Genomic DNA, 16166 nt, shown 5'->3' on the forward strand with positions numbered 1-16166 from the left:
AGGAACATAGCGTTGCCCAAGAAATTTCTTTGTGCGACTTGCAAGCAATTTTTTGATTTTAAACAGGCGACCTCCAGTTTCTAAGCTGAACTTCTGCTTTGACGAGATATTATAAATCAACCGATCTTATATTGAGTCATGACCTAATCTATTTAAAATACCAATTAGTAGCCTATAGAATATTGTCCAATCTTTTGTCCCCCTAAGGCATTGGCCACTACATACAACTTACGGGCGAAATTTCAATATTATCTTAAACCAATGTCATAAACTCTACCCCGTATTTTTTTTTTCTCGATACTCACGACACGAAGTAATTATCGCGAGTAAATAGACTAGCAAAGGCTATATGTTTACCATTAACCAAACACGAGTTATGCACAAACACCAATGCACGGAACATTCACGATGATCAATAATCGGTAACTGGTAATCCGAATCGGTGCATCGTTGAAGATAAAAGAACGTGGAATAAAGGCGCGCATGCTTGTGTTGACCGGTCGAGCAGTCCAAGTTTGAATCGCCCACATCGCCCGCCGTTGGACGACAGGAACGGATCCCCTCGTGCCTCCATCGTGGGTCTGCCTGTTCCTTCGGCAAGATGCATATGTTTAAAGGCTGACACACGTGGATCCGTCATTAGCAGATCGCGATTTCCATTTACCTTAGCACACGAACATGATAACATTGCATCTCTAAGTAAAAATAGAAGATTACGGTCACGTGAATACAATCGTTCCCGAGTACGAGCGCGCACCGGAACCCGAACCTTCGATTATTTTATTTGCTCGCGGCTCGCTTTTTCAAAGGTGGGGGAACTCGATTCTTACTATCTCTAGCCTAGGTAAATTTCTAGCTGGTAATTTCACTCATGCACGCCAAGGTGTCGATAATTGCAGACCAAAATAAAAATGATTTGAGTGGCGTGCTGGTGAGAACGGAGGAAAATGAAACTTTGATCCCTATTTTGTCTTCTTGCCGACGGAATAATATTCCATTCGATGTCCATTGGAAAACGACATATTGCCCTATAACATTTGTCAATTCAAAGGTGAAGGGACCGCGAAGTGGACACACATTCTCATCGTGATATAATCTGAGCTAATTAGAAGTTTCGTTTCGGGTCAATATTACGAAAAACTCTAAACTGGTACATCTATGATGAATTTGCCCAAAACTAATTTTCTAGACCATCAAAAATCTCAAACTTGTACACTTGTGATAAATTTAACACAAAACTAATTTTTTTGACCATAAAAAATCCCAAACTGATATATTTGTAACATATTTACCCTCTGTCAAATTAGATTAATATCACGAAAAATCATAAGCTGTTATACACCCACCCCAAACCGGTACACCTGTAAATTGTTAAGCGTTATCCAACTCAGAAATTTGACGATAAAATTTAACGAAAACTAACAAAAGGTAAATTTATCACGGATGTATCAATTTTGGGTTTTTGGTGGTTTAAAAATTAGTTTTTTGGTAAATTTATCACGGATGTACCAATTTGAGATTTTTAGTGGTATTAACCCTTTTATTTTTGTGGCGTTGTTGTCCTCGACACATTATCCAAAAATTTTCAAGACAAAAAAGATTACAAAGGCGATGCACAGTCTGAGATGTTTCAATTTCAATGCGAAATAGCATGCGCTTGGAAGTAGATCTTTCTCTTTCGGGTTGATGTGAAAATTAGAGGAGAAATATATAAAAAAACAAAAATTGGGGTTATTTTTTTTTTGGGTCAGAAAAAAATTTGGACTTAGCGGGACATCAGTTTTTTTCTTTTTTTTGCCTTTTCTTCTCCAGGTGATCGAAGAAAAATTGTTTCGTAAAATTATAAAAGAAAAAAGTTTAAAATACCCAAAATTTGAATATCCATGTATCTTTTAATGTGCTCATTTCAAATGTTAAAAATAATTAGGATAAAGCGAAACAAAAATAATTGCAATCACTCTGCTGTGGAAGCATGGTAATAGAGTTTGCTCCTAAAGTTCACGTCCAATTGTTTCGGGGTTCAAGTCCTGTTGAGAATACTCCAAGAGTAAAATCCCGAATGCATTAGGACCGTGCGGGGGGTGTGCATCATTTACATCATCGTGGACCAGTCGAGGTGCGCGAAAACCAGCTTGGACACCACCTAACCTGCCACGAAAGAAGAACACACGGACACACAACCCGATCGATACATTTCGGGGCACAGCATTCTCCCTTTTTTCCAGTGGCCGCGGAGTTGAATAATAATTCACCAGGCCCACTCATAATATGCATCAGCAGACAGTGCTGTATCAGCATGGACACAACCAAACCACAGAGCTCTGCACCCAGCCGATGGCCATGTCATTTCTCTGTACACTGAACTACAGCTAAAACTTATGAACCTGATCCATGGAAATCGAATCCCAAGTCACTTGGAAGGTATATTATATACACGCATGCACGACGTAGGCACGCCGGCCACTATTCATAGTCCTCTCTCTTTGACCATGACTCCCGCGGACAGACGGAGCAGTTATCCAGATCTTCCTCATTTTTGACCGATCCGATCGTAAGACCATCGCTGTTCCTTCCCCTGCCGCTCCTCCTCTGGTTTCTTCCGTCGATGGTACGCGCCAGGTCGCCTTCCTTCGCGTCGATGCAGATGATTCCAAGGAGAGATTACATCATCGCTGGCATCACTTCGAGGACGATCAAGGACCGGGGCTTTCGGCAGCGAAACCCACTCTGTGGGCGGCGTTGAATCTGCCTTTGAAGTTTGAAGCATCGCGTTAGCATTTGAAAGTGATTCGTCTAAGAGCTCATCACTAATTAATTATATATGTTGAATAGTAAGCAATTAGTTAATTTTATGTTGGCTCGTAAAAAAAAAAACCCCAATCTGTAAAATCTTTTAAATTAGAATATAATCGAATTTGCAGTATAAATACATATAACGTATTGCATAAATACATACATACATCTGTAAAAAAAAAAAGTTTTGCAAAATATAGTGGATTGCAACGGAAATCCTTAATCTATCTAATATTATGTTATATCCGTATGGGGTGGTAGTCAAGAACGTATGATTAACTTTTATTCTTAGTCTCAGCCTCCGGGAGACTAGTCAGAAAGCTTTTCGACTGAATTTTATACGAATTTTATTTATTAAACCAACTACCGGATGACCCATTATAAAATTCAAAAGTCTGTTTGTTTCACGAAAAATTAGATAATTTAAAATTTATTTTTGTAAAACTGATCGATTATATCACTTAAAAGAATTAGTCAATGAAAAATTAGCCAGTGACCAACTAAACAATCTAAGTTCTGAACCAAGACAAGGGGAGGTGTAATTGATATATCTTTCTGAAATTACCGAACCTAGAGGTGGTTCTAGTATTTATCATGAGGCATAATCCTGATCATGAATTCTTATCACAATGACATGATGCGGGTAATTCAACGGCTCTCTCCTTGCGCAAGTTGTAGTTTTTGCAATGATATTACATGGAAAAGCACTTCAATATTCATTCACACAAGGAGAGTGAGAGAACGAGATGAACATCTGAGGACGGCCTAGACAGCCCTGCAGCTCTTGCGAAGGTTCATTATGCGTTCGTAGAGTGATTCGTATTTACATTGTACGTCTAATCCCACGTATAATTTTCTAAGTCAGATTAATGTCTAGAATGACTCTTGGATTTTACTATTCCAGACCGTTTCGAATGTCGTGCCTCACACACTTTGCCTATATTTTAAAAAATAAAAATTTTAACCACTTGAAAATTTAACAAATCATAAATATTCGACGAGTACTTTTTTTGTTTGTCGATCAGATAATATCGTGACGGCAAAGTAAAAGGAGTCACTTTTAAAAAAAAATTTGTAGTAGTCAAAGGTCAAAACAAACAAACTCTTGAACTATGGAAATAAATTTCCTATCTACCATCACGGCAAATAGTCCAAGTCACGGTGCACGAGTCACGACCAACGGACGTCACTCCCCACATCGGCCCATGTCCCGATGCGGATCCCAATCCCAATCCCATGTCACGATCTGATCCAACATCCCTTTCACGCTTTGAAAATTAGACACCACCGATCTGCATTTGAATACTGCAGCCACGTTCCCTCAAAGCTAAACGTGAAAACCAGAAGAGAGCAATCTTTTGAATGTTCCCCCAAAAAGAGGGTTTGGTGAAGAACGAGCTTCTTTAATGCCATTTGGTGGTCGGTTTGATTAATAATTTCTTGGACTCATAGTACACCAAAGCATGAGGAATCGCCACGCCCCTGTTTGTATCGCGACTTGGATTAATCAATTCGCTTAGTAAGTTTGTGCTCGCAACAACTCATAAGCTATCGTTTTGTGCTTCGGTTGGATAGTGCTACGAAGTTTCCAAGAGTGCGGGCTGACGGGCAGAGCTTAAATGTTGCGCGTACCGTCGGGTCGGTCGAAGTTCTTAGCCTTGCGAGGACCGTAGAACGCGGAAATAGGGTCCATGAGAGATGACTTTTGAGTATCATGTTGCACAAGCTTGTCCTGATCAAGGGGAGTTGAATTATCTTCGCAGGCACTAGAAGCTTTGAAGTATTCCTTGGCGCGTTAAATACGTAGCTTTTGGTTTGATAAGTAGCTGGAAAAGCGACCGAGAATTTGTATGACACTCTGATAAAAATTAACGTTTCGTTGATTTTCAGAATGTTCTTTGTTTGGATATATATTGATAATAAAAAGCAGCACACGAAATTGTTATCTGGGGCAACACTTGATACTGAATATAGTTCATTGCGTCGTCAATGAAAGAATGATTAATTTTCAGGGTTTTTGAAAGTTAAAATCTCGTATAATCATTGCGCACCATGAAAATAGGGCAATCCAAAGTTTGCCCCCGTAGGTTCAAAATTGTCCTACTTTTCATTGAATCAATGATGACATAATATGAAATTTTATCGCTCAAGTTTTACACAAGTTTTTCACGTTATGGTAGATAGATCTATCAAAATGGGTCATAGACTCGTTTCTTAACCCATAGTTTATGAGTTGAGTTGTTAAATAGGTTAGTTATATTCAATAAAATGGTTTAAAATGGTAAAATCTAAAATAATATAGATGCTAAATTGATTTACAACTTGCTTAAATCCAACCCACCTCTATGATTCTCCTTCGCTCTCTCTCCATCTCATGCTCGCTCACTCCATGCTCTCACATTAGTTTAGGTATAAATTTTCCTAGATTGATTTGAATATAGAAGTATTTTAGTAATATGGGTCGGGCTGAATATGGATCACTAAATTTATGTTACATGAAAATGGGTGTCATTTTCGATTCAACCCAAACCCAACTGTTTGATCGGTATAAGTAGGAGTCGTACAACTTACTTTATCGCCTTTGGTCCACCCTATGACGACAAACTTAAGAATTGGTGGACCAAAGCTATTTGAGTTCACTATTTATGAAGTGAATCAGGTTCTTCTCACGCTTGTGTTTCTACGTATTCACCGGCCACGGAAAGAGGGTATGTTATATTGTGAAAGGAAAGGAGCGACTCCTCGTGTTTCATATGTATCGTGTTACACGTTACTAGTTATAAAAAATAGTTGCTTTTACCCACCTCGGGATTGACCCAGCGAGAATAGTATTTCGATGTCTTCAACGCAATATTTGATGGTCAAGGGTTTGAATCCTATCACAGAAAACTCATATTCAAGTGTGGAGCCATGACGGTGAGTTGCCATATGTGTCGTGTTTCATATGTCTCGTGTTACACGTTACTAGTTATAAAAAATAGTTGCTTTTACCCACTTCGGGATTGACCCAACGAGAATAGTATTTCGATGTCTTCAACGCAACATTTGATGGTCAAGGGTTTGAATCCTATCACAGAGAACTCATATTCAAGTGTGGAACCATGACGGTGAGTTGCCATGCTGCTTCCGTTCAGATAACCGATTAATTGCGATCTTACTTCCGAAATTACCCTTGGTTGGCTTGAGAGAGAGTAGCGTGCATGCCACGATTTGTATTATTTGGAGTAAACCACGTGAATTAATATCATCCGAATCATTTATTGCGTGGATTTCACTATATTGCCCACATGATTAAAAAGTATTCTATTATATGCGACGGAACTAAAATATTTGGGCCCACCACCACCGCAGTGGAAAGGAAGAGAGTTAGCCACAACGGCAATTGGACAATCAATGGGCTAGAAGGCCTCGGTCTAAACCAAAGAAAAGGAATTTTCAAACTTTTTCTCCAATGATTCGATCAAGAAAAAAAGAAAAACTTTTCTCCAACAATTACGAATTACCCTTGTAGATCTATTCCTGCTCACATGCACCATTAGATCAAGCAATCATGCGGGAAAGCCATCCGATTTGATGCTGTGTGCGAGTCGAGCTCACGTGCATTGACGGCATCAAAACTAGGGGTGTCAAAACCTGAACCGAAATTTGAACTAATTTGAAAATTTGAATCTTTTTTTATCGGATTTTATTTCGGTTTAGGTTATGGGGAAAACAAGTTGTTTTTTATTGGTTTGGTTTGTGTTATAATTTGAACCGAACATAAACAAATTTACTTTTTATTTATTATGAGATCGAGAGATAAAATTGAGCAGAAACAACTCTCGTTTATTATGAGATTGAGAGGGAGAATGTACAACATGTAGCAACCATCCTTGAAAGCAGCGCCTAGCGAAGGAAGCAAGGTAGCAATGAGGATTAACTCAAGAACAAGAGCCTCCGTGGCCCATCGAGCATCCAGATCTCGAGGCGTCTCCACCAGATCGAAGGAGAAAACTCCATCAACGACAACACGCCGAGGTCTTGTGCAGCGGGCAACCGAGAGGTGGTGCTGTCATTGCGTAGAGTTTTTCTGGTTTGTGGGTGGCTGAGAAAGAGGGGGCTCCGTCGTTGGTAGCAACGGCGGCCGCCGTGGCATGAGTGGTGTGGCGGAGCTCAACGGTGAGACGGTTGCCAAAGGTGATGGGGCAGGATCTATTCGGGGGGGTTTGTGTGTTCAGGTGGAAGAGTTTCGTGATTTGCTGTTTGGTGCTTCAAAAAAAAAAAAACCAAAAGTAATGGCACTGTCAACGAGGGACGAAAGGGATGAAGACAAAACCTATTTCGTGTTCCCAATATCACGTGGGTCATGGAGGACAAAGGCCCACTAAAAAAAACAAACTAATTAATCAAACAAAACCAAGCTGAACTAGATTTTCGATTTGAGTCGAAGCAAACACGCATCCCTAACGGTTCGGTTTCAGTTTTGATAAACCCCGAACCAAACCGAATCATCAGCATCCCTACCAAATACTTGCACCTTTCAAGGAGTCCCATATTTCCTCCCAATCAAATAGTGCTCTGGGAAGACTCGTGCAAGCCTCTTTTACAGGCCTAAAGGACTTTGACTTCGACCAATCGGGCCCATTATAATAGCTCAAGGACCGGGTCAGGACATACCAAAATATTTAGGTACTGATCCATTTCGTGACTTAAGGTGTACCCAACTTTCATCTCGGTCCCACTTCCAGGCATCCAAATCGGGGCAAAGAATTAAAAAGAAAATTTAGCATTTTGCAATTGCCTGGCGTTGGATTTCCTGTGTTGGTCTCGTCTATGTGGAAACGATTTCGAGTTTCCCCGGAAGTTAAGAGGCATTGCATTGTAAGCGATTACGAAAGAATCTTGAATTGACTACAAATGCTATTCCCTATATCTCTTTAAGATTGGCTATATTAAGATTGAATATCACACCAAAGGCTCCCTCCGTTTCCTTCTTATTGATATCAATGAGCATGCGAGACTCTTTGAGCAGCCAATTAATTTTTATCGGATGTAATTGTCCCTCCGTCTCAGCGTTCCGTGTTCTTAGAGGCGACGTCAAAAGAATGCGCAGACGTGGTGATTCGAGCCTAAGCGTTGAGGTAGGAGAATGAGCACGCTTATCATCTGCACAATCCTCTCAGATTTAGAGGCTCACCTTGTCTCGTTCGGCCGGAATGACGAAATTAGTCATCCGATTGAGAGGAGAGCCTCGAGGGACAAATTTCTTCGGGGGGAATCCAAAACTTCTTCATTTCGTCTTTTATAAAGTGAGCCCAATACATCCTTCCATTATCATCCCGAAGTTCATGTAGTTCACTCTTGTTCTAAGAAGAGCGATGGCGATATATTCGAACAATACGAGAAAAGAGATAATTTAACCGTCTCGCGGGTTTAGAATTTGAATTGAATCTTTCACAATTATTGTAAATCTAATTTTTTTTAAGAATATAATCCACACCTCCAAACCATTTTCCGGGCTCTTCATCAGGTTTTTATTCCCTCGGTCCCTAGTACGCGAATAAAGAATAATAACATTTATAAAACCAATGGATCTGGATGGACAACAAGGTCACATAACACCAACGACGTTTAAGTTTCCCCTTTTTTGCAGTAACTAAGAAAACTTTCACATGACACCAACGACGCAGACGGATTAGAAGGTCACGCGTGATTTCGCGAATATCCGGAAAATCTCTCCATTTATTATGGTATAAATAATGCCATTTTCCCCAGCGGTCCTCGAATCACACTACTGATCACACCAATCACAGTACCTCATATTTCATCTTTTTTACGAAACTCGCGCGCGGCTTTAATCGGGGGAGGACGCACGCAGCCGGTTCGAAATTTTTCTTCTCTTTATTCTAGTGCACGGCGACGAAACTGCGAAAACTACATCGAGCCTATCGTCATCGAGCAAAAGCAGCAGGAAGTAGGAAGAAGCAGTAGCTGAGAAAAAAACGCTTTGCGGTGTTTTTGGCCAAAAGCGTCGCGGCGCAAGCAACCGGTCCCCTGCCTAAACAAAAACGCGACCAAACCAACAGTCTCGTCCCGCATCGCATCGCATCGCATCGCGTCGCGTCGCTCGGCCTCGCACGCGATCGATCTCCGATTAAAATACGAAGCCATTATTAGCGTGAGCTCCCGAGGCATTTAAGCAAAACCGCGACCTGCTCCTCCTTCAACGTCCCGTCGTCTTCTCCTCCTGCCTCGACGACGACGACGATCGACGAATCTCCTCCTTCTCCTTCTGCTGCTGCTGCTGCTATGGCGTCCTTGGTTCTCGGCCTGAGAGCTTCCGCGAACTCCTTCCTGTCGCGGTACGAGCCCGTCGCCCTGCTCCTCGCTCCCCTCCTCGCCGTCCTCGCCGCCCGCGCCGTCCGATCGTTCGTCGGCATTCTGCAGGAGCGTGGGCTCAAGGCGACTGCGATAGGCTTCTTCATGAGCTGCATCAAGTACGGTCTCTCTCCTCCGCTCGCGTGCTCGTTCGCGCCGGGCTCTGTAATTTTTTTATTTTTTTTATTTTTTTGTGTCGCGCGGTCTGCTGCTTCGAGGCTTCGATTCATTTTTTGTGTGTGTATGTTTTTTTTTTTTTTTTGGGATTTCGAGTGCAGGTTGGTACCTGCGGTGAAGAGTTATATAGATGCAGAGAAGCAGAAGGTCAGAGTTTTTCTCGATTTTCCCGCTAGAAGTAGCGCGAGCATTTAATTCTGTCGATTTCTGAGGAGTGGAAAACAGCACTGATTGGACGTCGCTAGGACGGGCATTGAATTCACGGAACAGAAGAGAACAGAGCCGCGATTGTATGACTAGTTATCCCTGCAGGGAATCGGAGGAACGCATAGCCGTCTGATGCGATTTCGTGTTTTTCTGATCGATTAGTAGAAAATTGATGGATAGGTGTTCTGTCGTCTCTAATAAGTATCTTTCCCTGGAAAAAACGAACCACTTTATCAGATTGCAATGCGAAGCTGCTGCCTTATGATTGCACCTCTGCTGACTGCTGTGGCCAGAGCAGCCTGCTAGTGGACAGACAAAGTAGTAAATGCACGGAACCTGGTTCATGCTCGTTGACATGGACCAACTGGCACTGTTGGACCCTGTGGGATTACAATTGCATCATTTTGGTTCCTTCCAATTAACGGTTCGAAACACTACATCCACTTGGACCGAGCCTATAAAAGTTTTGAAGACAAAGTGGGAGTATGAGCGATGAATTTCGCAGTTCTTCGGGGTGTACGTTTTTTTGTTAAATGGTTGATGTCTTTTGACGTCTGCATAGACTGATTGCATAATCGAGAGGACCGAGGCTCAGTGTCGTGGTGTGCATGGTGCACCTACGATAAAGGCTTCAGAGCTGAAGCGCAGGAGTCTTTAATTTATTCGAATCTAGTGTATTGTCTCAGGAAACATGACAAGAATTGGCCTTCATGGCAATTTTTTAGCTGATTTTCTATTGGCCAGACGGGAGGCCGTTGGGGACGATATGCTTTTGGTGAATTGCTGTGAAGATTCTTCTATCATGTATATTGGGTGAAGTCACGACAATTTTATGTATCCAATTCTAAGAATTTTAACCCCTCCCCTAGCCCTCCCTAGAAAGCGGGAAAAAAAGAGAGAGACCCAAATATAAAACAAGAAGAGCATATTCTTGGATCAGCATATGCCTAGTTCACATTCTGCTAATGGATACATCTGCTGATGTATCTTATTTTTGGGCTGTACCGGACAAGCATGATCTGGGCCTATCTAAGAAGAACCTGTGTTTTGGTTATTGTACGATTTAAGTCATTAATTCTGCTAGCTTAATTGCTTGAATTTGCAGGTGGTGGACCAGTTACAGTCTGGTGGTCAATCTAAAAGAAAAGGCTGGAGAACTGAGTTGCCAAGGTCTGGTGTGGGAAATGGCGTAATAGACATAATGAAGGAAGAAAAAAAGAATGATGTGGTTTGGCAAGGCAAATGCTCGGGTACAGTGTATGTTTATCATTTAGAGATACTTGCATGTTTGTTTAAAATGCTCTTGATGAAAATATCCTGAGATAGTTGACCTGTTTTTTGGCAGATATATCAGGGGAAGTGAATGCGAGGGGCATTTTTCACTGATAAATGAGGCTTGTTCTATGTTAGTATATCAAACATGGCTCTTTCGCACTTATCTTACTTTCAAAGATCCTCCTGACCATGATGTATTTCTTTAGCTGCTAAAGTTGCTTCAATTTTGATGGAACAACTGATATACATGCAAATAACCCAAAGTCTAAGTAAACTTTATCGTCTTGCTCTGGTGTTTCTTGCCTAGTTTCACTACACGTTCTCATCCATTCGAACATCTTCTGCTTAAAAAACATCGGTTAAATTTATCACCTTTGTGATATCCGGTTAAAGCATTGAGTGGCCCTTCTTTGTTGGATGCTGAGAAATTGTCGTTTCAGAGATTTTTTTATTCTGATAATGAAAAGTAATAATCAATTGTCGATTGAAGCATGTCTCGTCTGGCCAATTTTACAGATTCAGGTGCACAATTTGAACAATAAAATCATGAGGCTCAGCCTTTTATAAAGTGTCTAGTATCCTCTCTCTTCCCAGACTCTCATTTTGAATCCTTGTCAGGTTTGCACACACCAACCCGTTGCACTTAGATGTCTTCCAGAGTGTGGTTCGATTTGAGGCGGAGGTTGTTGCCATGACTGCTGCTTTACTGGGAAGTAAAGAAAAAGTTTCGGGAGGACAAATATGCGGAAACATGACATCTGGGGGAACTGAGAGTATATTATTAGCAGTGAAAACTTCACGTGATTATATGAGAGCTAAGAAGGGAATTACATCGCCTGAAATGTACGTGAGACAGTTGTCTGTTTCTTTTACCTCCTGGAAAGTTTATTGTTTATGTCTTTGTTCTTAATATGCAAAGGTTTGCAAATTTCCATCTAACTTTAGGATAATACCGGAATCTGCACACTCAGCATATGACAAGGCTGCTCAGTATTTCAACATCAAACTGTGGCGTGTTCCAGTGAATAAAGAATTCCGAGCAGATGTAAAAGCAATTAAGCGGTACATTAACAGAAACACCATCTTGGTAGGCACTAGAAGATTACTTTCCTCTACTCTTTCTTGCGTTAATTTCAGTTTTCTTGGGTTCTTTGACCCGACAGAAGTTTACATATTACCTTTCCTTGTCATTGACTTTTCTTTATGCCATCTTTGTTGTCATTAATAGAAAGAAGAACTGTTGTAGTTTTAGTGGTTACACTTTTTTAATGGTTATTATCTTGTAATGATTCTTAGATTGTTGGATCTGCACCCGGTTTTCCTCATGGCATCATTGATCCCATTGAGGTATGTGCAATTCCTTTGTGTTAACAGTCAAAAAGGCCCTTGACCGGATAGTGCCAGTTGAATGTTTTGCTTATATTTGTCTCTAAAGAGGTTCTCTGGCATTATCTTGTGTAGGAGCTTGGTGAACTCGCTTCTAGCTTCAACATATGTCTCCATGTTGACCTTTGTCTTGGTGGCTTCGTGTTACCTTTCGCTCGTAAACTCGGGTAACTTGGGTTTTATTCTGACAGCAATTGCTATATAATTGGCAATTTCGCCCTTCTTGCTACTGTCACTGTAAGATATTATTAGAAAGCTGCTTGCTGACGAGTGATGATGGTCCATGAAAAGGATTTATGCGCTCTATTGTCATGGTCATGATTTTGCTCAAGTTTAAATGACTCAGATTCTTTATGCTATGTTCAGAAGACATTAGGGGGAGGAAAAAGTGAGGAAAGTGCCTTTAATTTTAAATTTTCACTCTTTCTTCTGTCAAAAGTTGAAAATTTTTCATTACTATGCACCCAAGTTTCAGTTCCCCCCATTTTGTTCTCTCCAACATGGCCTTCATCTTCAACTTTTAACCATTGGGAAGGAAGAGAGACTCATTTAGATATAACTTGATTTGTTTGGTGGGACTTTCGAGACAGATTCATCCGTGGCTTCTCGCTTCTCTTTATTGAAGTTCTGAAAAGAGTACAAACTTCTATTGCGTTTCTTTTTGGTATATTTAAGTTGTGATTGTATTTTTCATGTACGTATGGTAGGTATGTATATAATTTTTGCAACTAAAATAAGTCTTTTCTTTTCTTTTCTTTCTTCTCCCGAACTGCAGGTATCCAGTTCCTCCCTTTGATTTTTCCGTTGAAGGGGTAACATCGATATCCGTAGATGTGCACAAATATGGTTTGGCTCCAAAAGGAACTAGCACAGTTCTATACAGAAATCATGACATCAGGAAGGTAATCCACTTATGTTGCTCCCGCTTTTAGATTGCCGGGGTAATTTAAAGCTTAGTTTGTGGTTATGTTTTATATGTGCGTTTCTACAAAAGGAAAAGAAAAGTCACATTCAAAGAGAAGCTAGTTGAGAAGTATTTCGTAAATGATTTATCTGATAAAGTTTGCTCCATCACCTGTTTATTGAGTACATTGCTGTAGTTAGGTTGAGCATGCAGCCCTTGTGCTTTATTTCACCCTATGACCATCTGATTCACAAAAAGTATGCTTTATGTACATTATGGGCCTGGCCCCAACAGCTAACACTTTTGAGAAAACAGTTTCCGAACATGGTTCTAAAGTGTGAGTCAAGAGTTCAAATTGACACTCTCACTTGGTGTGGTTTTGCCTGATTTCTTGCTTGCATCCTTGCCTTTATATAGTTGTTTGGTGTGGTCACTATTTACATAATATGTTTCATGAATAAGGTTGAACTTATATGGAGAGAATCACGAAGTATGCCTAATATGTATTTTGGACCCATTTTCTAATAGCATAAACTTTTGAGGAAAAATATTTTTGAACCCTTCCTTCAATTTAAGTATTGTAGTTTTACGTGCTTGTGCATCTCTGTTGATAGACATTGCTTATTCAAGAAAATCTAGGCACCACATATACATGCTGTGCCTATGTCCCTGAAAGATGATATTCCCTTTTTTAGGGGTTCAAATAGTGTTGTTTTTTTGGTCATAAAAATAGTGTTTAATGTGCTGCTGGTTTAATAACTTTTAAGGATATGGTCGTATAGTTCTCTTTTAGTAGCTCCAGGTCTGGCTATTAATTTATTCTCAGTATTTCAAGAGTGAGTGAATATAGTAAGTGAATATGATAAACAAAAAAAAGCAAGCTTTAATTCAACATATTCAAATTCATGACTTTGCTCCATTTCTAGTCTTCATTTTCAATTTGTTGCAAGCAAAGTTACTTGGTACTGCTTTTAATGTCCTTTTTTTTTCAATTCTGTGAAGATTCATAAAGGCTGATGCATTATCAAATTGTTCCTCGGGTTGCATGATCTTATTTATTTTTACACTCTTAAGGATATTATTTCTGATCTAGCTTTATGGTTAACTATGTATATGGGGACCTGCCATGATGGATTTCTTGGCTTTCATTCTCCAACAGCATCAATTTGTTGCTGGTGAGTTCATTCTCTCTATATGCAAAGGCTTGTAATTATCATTTCTCTGTTTGTATTTGTGCTTGTTACTTCCTTTAGCTTAGTAATTTGGAGGGAGATTGACCTTTGGTTTGTTGCATATTGAATTGGGAGGGGTTATGAAATGTGAAGATGGAGAAAGGAGAGAGGAGAGGATGTTTCTTTACGGTGGCTTTCAAAATTGATTTTTTTAAACCTGTGGATGTTGTTATTGGATGGATCAGAAGTATAACTAATTTCTGTACTTGATACTCATACAAAGTTCTTCTAGATGCTAAAAGTCTTTTCTCGTGAAGCCTGGTATAAATGATACTCGAGGGAACAACACTTTCTCTTTATCCCTTAAATTGGTAATTTTTTTCAAGCGCGTGCATGAACTAATTATTGTTCTCCTTGTCTATTTTGTTCATTTTCCAACTTCATCGTGCAGTGACGGAGTGGTCTGGAGGTCTATATGTCTCTCCAACCATGGCCGGGAGCAGACCAGGGGGCTTGATTGCTGGTGCTTGGGCGGCAATGATGTCCCTAGGGGAAGAAGGTGCAAAATTAAGCTGGTTCCAACCTAGATTGCCTTACGAAGTCCCCCATCGCTTCTTGTTCCTTTTCTCTCTAATTTTGTACTCTTCAAATCTTCACTGTTGGTTGGTTATGTTTCATCGCATTTTATAGGTTATCTAGAAAACACAAAAGAGATCATGGAAGTGTCAAAGAAGATTGAAAGAGGGTACGTTGGCTGTACATTATAATATAGTTTAAATCTTCCAAATTTTGAAAAATATCTATCGACTTCTTTTGCAGAATAAAGGAAATTCCGGAGATTTTCATCATCGGCAGGCCGGACATGACGATTATAGCCTTTGGTTCTAATGTTATTGACATATTTGAAGTTAATGATATCTTGTCATCCAAAGGCTGGCACTTGAATGCATTGCAGAGACCCAACAGGTGGGAATTTTTTTATGCAAGGAAATTTTAGGAATGCAATGCATCTTCTTCTTGAGTGTTGATTCACTGTCAGGGCCGCGTCCAACTTCCGAGAGAAGACTAGACATTGTTTTATTGTGCAGTTCTTTTATGTTATCAAGATTTTAATAGACATTCTTAATAGAGGATCTCTTGCGGTCGCCATTTGTTTAGTTCATATTACAGTTGTAAATTATGGCTTAAGTCGCTCCATTGACAAGCGGCATCAAATATTTTTCAGAATATACATGGCCTACATTATGCCTGACCGTTTCTTTCTTCTGTGTGTCTCAAATCAGCATACATATATGTGTGACCCTTCAACATGTGCCGGTGGTTGAAGACTTCCTCAAGGATTTGAAGGAATCCGTGAACACTGTAAGTTGCTAAATAGAGCTATGCGATCTTCACTTGTTTTAAAGTTATCAATTAGACATGTATCAGTTATTTGGGAGTATTCTTTCTGTACACGATACAAATACCTGCACACCATAACCGTGATGTGCAGACTCATCATACTCACTTGTTTTGATCATTTTCCTTCCCTAGGTTAAAGAAAATCCAGGTCCCATAAGTGGAGGGAAGGCTCCTATATATGGCGCTGCAGGAAAGATGCCAGATAGAGGAACGGTGCAGGAATTGTTGGTAAATTTCATGGACAGTGCTTGCTAAGTGGCTTTGGCTCAGTTTTCTTGATGTTCTTGGGACCTGTTCTTCAAACTTTACCATCACGGCTCATTTCGTACCTTAATCTTCAGTCCTTGACATTCTTTGATTTTCGCACGACTGTTCTGTTTATCAGAATAATATATATGCTTGATTATCAACTAGTGATGTGGATTTCAAGTGCCATATATATCATGGCCTAGAAAAGTATCGTGCATATCAGTTTCCCATTAATTTTCTTGGTC

At 40.2% G+C, this 16166-nt stretch overlaps 1 protein-coding gene across 1 annotated transcript; it reads left to right on the top strand.

The window, feature by feature from the left end:
• Nucleotides 1-7784: 7784 nt before the first annotated feature.
• On the top strand, nucleotides 7785-16155 carry LOC115671935 (sphingosine-1-phosphate lyase). Its single transcript, XM_030593633.2, has 16 exons — nucleotides 7785-7913; nucleotides 8950-9269; nucleotides 9429-9474; nucleotides 10640-10791; nucleotides 10880-10939; nucleotides 11428-11652; nucleotides 11755-11896; nucleotides 12106-12156; nucleotides 12271-12362; nucleotides 12971-13097; nucleotides 14259-14274; nucleotides 14723-14830; nucleotides 14962-15016; nucleotides 15091-15237; nucleotides 15555-15633; nucleotides 15805-16155. The coding sequence occupies exons 1-16, from the start codon at nucleotides 7785-7787 to the stop codon at nucleotides 15925-15927; spliced, it is 1872 nt and encodes a 623-aa protein (XP_030449493.2). The 3' UTR covers nucleotides 15928-16155.
• Nucleotides 16156-16166: the final 11 nt, after the last annotated feature.

Source organism: Syzygium oleosum, unplaced genomic scaffold, assembly GCF_021117445.2.
Source record: "Syzygium oleosum isolate NSW1041296 unplaced genomic scaffold, Sole_v2.1 Sole_v2.03, whole genome shotgun sequence".
Taxonomy (NCBI): Eukaryota; Viridiplantae; Streptophyta; class Magnoliopsida; order Myrtales; family Myrtaceae; genus Syzygium; species Syzygium oleosum.

Excerpts from the sequence above, each read along its gene's own strand:
- LOC115671935 (XM_030593633.2), top strand. The coding sequence starts at position 7,785 with ATGCGAGACTCTTTGAGCAGCCAATTAATTTTTATCGGATGTAATTGT. Across the intron at positions 10,940-11,427 it reads ATAAATGAGGCTTGTTCTAT|GTTTGCACACACCAACCCGT; the intron begins GTTAGTATATCA and ends AATCCTTGTCAG. Across the intron at positions 11,653-11,754 it reads GGAATTACATCGCCTGAAAT|GATAATACCGGAATCTGCAC; the intron begins GTACGTGAGACA and ends ATCTAACTTTAG.